The sequence below is a fragment of the Microtus ochrogaster genome, unplaced genomic scaffold (assembly GCF_000317375.1).
Source record: "Microtus ochrogaster isolate Prairie Vole_2 unplaced genomic scaffold, MicOch1.0 UNK14, whole genome shotgun sequence".
In the NCBI taxonomy this organism is placed as follows: Eukaryota; Metazoa; Chordata; class Mammalia; order Rodentia; family Cricetidae; genus Microtus; species Microtus ochrogaster.
In genome coordinates this window covers 3,377,887-3,382,854 of record NW_004949112.1, presented here as the reverse complement: position 1 = coordinate 3,382,854, position 4,968 = coordinate 3,377,887, and the positions used below count along the sequence as shown (strand labels likewise).

Genomic DNA, 4,968 nt, shown 5'->3' with positions numbered 1-4,968 from the left:
CTCTCTCTCTCTCTCTCTCTCTCTCTCTCTGTCTCTGTCTCTCTCTCTCTCTCTCTGCTTTCAGTTCCCACTGAACCCTCAGGCCACTCCCCTGTCCCCAACCTCTTTCCTCTGCCCTTCCCAGCTCAAGGTGTTCTAGGGCCCCACCCTTAAGGCTCATTCTTCCCTGGAGTGTGGATTAGAATTCAGTCCATAGACACCTTGAGTCATTGTCCCCTGGGCCCATCCCCTGGGCCGGTTGAAGAGTGGGGGTGGGGGCTGGGGCTGGGTCTTCATGGAGCGGTGAAGCTCAATTAAGTGTCATTACCTGAAGAGAGTTTCTGCTGGATTAGAACCATGCCCTGCCCTGTCCTGTCTTCCTCATCCTCTTCCACCCCACACCACACGGAAATTGGAGGAGCTGAGGCTGAGGTATCAGGTGGGGCATCATGAGCGACAGGTGGACACTAGGAGAGCTGACCGGCAGATGGAAGGGCAGGCAGGCAGGTGAACAGGGAGACAGCAGAGGAGACAGAGAGACTGGCAAACAGGTGAGGAGGGGTCAGATGAAGGCAGTGAGGGAGCGGCCTGGGGGAAAGGGGACAGAAGAAGGGGCAGAGGTGGGAGCACGGACGGGGTGAGTTCAGATACCCCAACTTTCCTGGCAGACCTTGGACGCAGCCCACCATGAGGCTCAGCATCTTCTTGTTCCTGTGTGTTGTGGGTGAGTTTTCTGAGCCAGGGTGGGGTGGGGAGTGGCGGGGGAAGAGTGGTCGCCTTTCCTTCCATCATGGTAAAGTCCTATGCATCCCCCACCCCAAACCTGGTACTGAGGATGGGGGAAGAAGCCAAGCCTGCTTTGGTGTCTCGCTGCATGGGTGGGCCTGTGGCACCATCCAGCTCTCTCTTCTTCATCTCCCATCTTCTTGTCTTTTTGTTTTACTGAAGCCTGTGACAGACCCCCACATACACCGGCCTCAGCCTCCAAGAGCTGAGGTGACAGGCACGCAGCCTCACACACACTCAGTGCTGTCTCCTTGCCTCCTCCCACCCACAATCTTCATGTCTAACCCCATTTCTCTGGCCTACCCCCGACCTCAGGTCTCAGTCAGGCTGACAGCGTGAAGATCTTTAATGGTGCTGAGTGTGTGAAGAACTCACAGCCTTGGCAGGTGGGGCTGTTCCATGGCAAATATCTGCGCTGTGGTGGCGTCCTTGTGGACCGCAAGTGGGTCCTTACAGCTGCTCACTGCAGTGGCAAGTAAGCCTCCCCAGGGGCGGGGGCCCTCAGGGAGAGCAAAGCAGGGTGCTGGAGGGAGAGTAGGTCTCCCTTGATGGTGTCAGGTGTCACAGGCTAGGAGGAGTCAGTCAGCTCCAGGTTAGAGGTGCAGAAGAACTTCCTGAAGTGGGCCTGGAGCTGCCAGGTGGGGTGAGGTGTGCAGGGCGTGGAGGACCTGGGATGGTGCCTCTGTTCCTCTCCCATTTCCTCCTCCTTTCCCATACAGCCTCGGCCATCTCCTGACCCCAGTTAGACTCAGGGTGTCACTAAACTTGAGTCACAAACTGTACCCCAAGAAGCCAAGTTCAGCCACCCTTAAGTGAGAAGCCAATTAAAACAGACAAATTAACAATAGAAAAGAGATTTATTCACTCTGGCCCCATCAGGAAAAGGCAAATAGGCCAGTGACCCCTCCAGTCCATCTCAGGCTCCTGACGTGAGACTCAAGTACAGATAGGGGCTAGCAATATGCATATCTAAGCCGTCCAAGATGTGCTGACCGCCATTGACCCATGGCTGTCTGGGCCTCAACCGTCAGGTGTCTGACAAGCGTGAAATCGGGAGACAAGTCATCCTCTGGTTGGCACCTTTCCCCAGCATGAGATTCCTAAGGGGACATCCCCATTCCTTTGGGTCCATTATTCCACTACTCTGACAGACACTAACCAGCACCCCAAGCCATCTCCGCAGATCCCAGATGATCCATTTTCTAGGTCTAGATTTTGCTGTGAAAGAGGAGCAGGGTGTCAAGGGACCAAGAGGCTCCATGCAGGACAGGTGTACCCCTTACTCATTGCTCAGTCAGCAGCCCTGGTAACATTGCTGGTATGGGCTATGGGGACAAATATGGCAGCTGGTATAGCAGACGACATCCCTGCCCCATGACCCCAGCTGTGAAAGAGCAGTGGAGAGAGACCATGAAGAAGAAGACTAACCCAACATGCGTAGGTGATGGGGTACAGAAACCTATGGCGAGAGAAAGATACAGACAGAGACAGGTAAGGGGTGGCCTATCTGCCACCCACTAACCAACTGCACCCTCAGGTACTTGGTGCGCCTTGGGGAGCACAGCCTCGCCAGACTGGACTGGACAGAGCAGCTAAGGCTCACCACCTTCTCCATGACACACCCCAGCTACAAGGGTGTCCATCAGAACCACGAGCATGATCTTCGACTCCTGCGACTGGGCAGACCCATCCGCCTGACCCATGCTGTCCGGCCCCTGGCCCTACCCACTTCCTGTGCATCTGTGGGGACCAAGTGTCATATTTCAGGATGGGGTATCACAAACAAGCCGTGGGGTAAGAGGGTCCTGAGGTTGGGGATAAGGAGTATAGGGTAAGAGGTCAAGTCGTTCACTTCAGAGCATGGTGATGGGGTTAAACACCAGGGGCAAGAGTCATGGTAGGTGGGAGTCAGAAGCCAGGGGTCAGAGGTCAGAGTAATTGCCAGGGGTTATCAGGACATCTGACCCATGGGCTTGGGTGTCAGAGGTCATAACAGAGCTGGTACCTGCTAGGCCTCTAATCCCAGGTCCTCTGGAGGCTACAGTAAGAGGGGAGAAAGTTCAAGGCCAGCCTCTCTTACAGAACAGGAGCCTGTCTCAAATTAAGATAACAATGTCTGTAGATGTGACTCAGTGGTGGAACCCCGAGGTCCTAGGTTCTGTCTCTACCAGGGGTGGAGGTCGCTGAATCACAGTCTGATCGGAATCTTTCTCATGTCACATGAGAGAGTCATAGGGTTGTAGGAATCTGGGGTCAAATGCTCTGAAATCAGAACTTTTTTTTTTTTTTTTGAGATGAAGTAAGCAAAAATTTGGAAGCTGTGGAACTGGGGTCGGAGGTTAATGTGTTCAGGAGGTGGAAGATACGAAGTGAGACTGGGATCAAGAAGTGATGAGGTCAAGGGACCAGCCCTCTGGCCTGGGGACAGGGTCACCACAGTGCTCTTTCATGGAACTGAGAATGTTTAGGATGGTAGTGAGGTTGGGTGGAGGCGTAGTTTGGATCAAATGTCCTTGGGAAGAATACAGCCTCAAGGTAGGGATCTCAGAGGGTCTACAGCACCCATCTCTATCCCCAGACCCGTTCCCAGACCGGCTGCAATGCCTCGACCTCTCCATTGTCTCCAATGCCACATGCCAAGCCGTGTTCCCTGGAAGAGTGACAGATAATATGGTGTGTGCAGGTGGTGAAGCCGGGAAGGACGCCTGCCAGGTGAATCAACTCAGGGTGATGTTGACCACTGGGGACAGAAAGTAGGTGATGGAGAGAGGAAGGAAGATGAATGGTTTGGGGGGTGGCTCAGGAGGGACGCTGAGGCAGACTGGAGGCAGAGTACGGAGTTTTTAGTAGAGTTCTTAATGCCATAAAGAGAGGCAACAACATGGCAGGGGCTCTGAGCATCGGAGACAGAGAGCATGATGGGACTCTGAGGAGGAACCAGAGTCCACATGGTAAAAGAAGAGGGTGTTCTTTTTTGTTTTTTATCTTTTTTGAGAGTGGGAACGGTTTCACAGTAAGCCCCTACAGCCAGGCTCTCTGGTACCCAGGCAGGAGGCAGGGGAGGGCAGGGCAGCAGAAGCATGTATGGCCACCAATACTCACTTGGACTTCCAGGGGAGGGATCCTGGGACCTGGAACTCTGCTAGCCAGGGCCTAGAAGACAGTATCTTTGTAGAATGCCTGTTGTTGTCTGTGAGAGGGGAAGAGGAGGCTTGAGCCGCAGCTGGATTCTGACTTCATTTTACAGAAGTGAGGAAAAGTAGGCAAAGTCCCAGACACGGGCTGTGGAAGAGACGGGACTGAAAAGGAGAGGAGACAGCCTAAAAGAGGAAGAGACAGGGAGGAGTCCAGAATGGAGGAGCAGGAGGGTAAAACAGTCAGGCTGTGGCGAGCAAAGAACTAGCGAGGATGGGGTCTGTCAGGGCCCCTTTGCTGGCACCCTAAGGCTTTCTCCACACCATCAAGCAGCTGGGGTTACCCCATGTTTAAAGAGAGGGGGGGGTTGGGAAAAGAAGGTCACAAAACCAGCTGTGTCAATGTGCAGCGTGACATGGCATCCTTAGTCTTGACCACTTCAGAGGAGGCCACTGTATCACAGTGCCCAGAGACCTCAGGGGAGGCCACTGTATCACAGTGCCCAGAGACCTCAGGGGAGGCCACTGTATCATAGTGCCCAGAGACCTCAGGAGAGGCCACTGTATCACAGTGCCCAGAGACCAACCACCCCCTCAGAGCACTCTATTCTCAAACTCTAGCCCACCCCCCTTTTCTGGGGTTGGGCCTATTGGCCCCAGTGAGGTGGCATCTTCCTTCCTATTGGCTAGCTGTTACAGTGTTCTTCCTGTGAACTATGCGTGCTCCCTTCTCCCAGGACTTGGCTTGGAGCCTCTTCTTGACGTAGCTGTCTCGCTTCTGTCTTCTAGGGTGACTCTGGAGGCCCCCTGGTGTGCAGAGGGGTTCTTCAGGGTCTGGTTTCCTGGGGATCTGTTGGGCCTTGCGGACAAAAAGGCATTCCAGGGGTCTATACCAAGGTCTGCAAATACGTGCCCTGGATCAGAAAGGTCATGAAGAACAATTAACAGAACCATGTGGTTCTGCCCAGGGGCCTCTGACCCTCTGACACCCGTGTCTCCTCCCTCACCAGCCCAGGGGCCTCCCTGACCCTCTGACACCCGTGTCTCCTCCCTCACCAGCCCAGGGGCC

At 54.4% G+C, this 4,968-nt stretch overlaps 1 protein-coding gene across 1 annotated transcript; it reads left to right on the top strand.

Moving 5' to 3' along the window:
* Positions 1-666: 666 nt before the first annotated feature.
* On the top strand, positions 667-4,897 carry Klk12 (kallikrein related peptidase 12). Its single transcript, XM_005366900.2, has 6 exons — positions 667-703; positions 1,081-1,240; positions 1,301-1,303; positions 2,303-2,559; positions 3,344-3,477; positions 4,689-4,897. Exons 1-6 carry the CDS (start codon positions 667-669, stop codon positions 4,842-4,844), a joined length of 747 nt encoding a protein of 248 aa, XP_005366957.1. The 3' UTR covers positions 4,845-4,897.
* Positions 4,898-4,968: the final 71 nt, after the last annotated feature.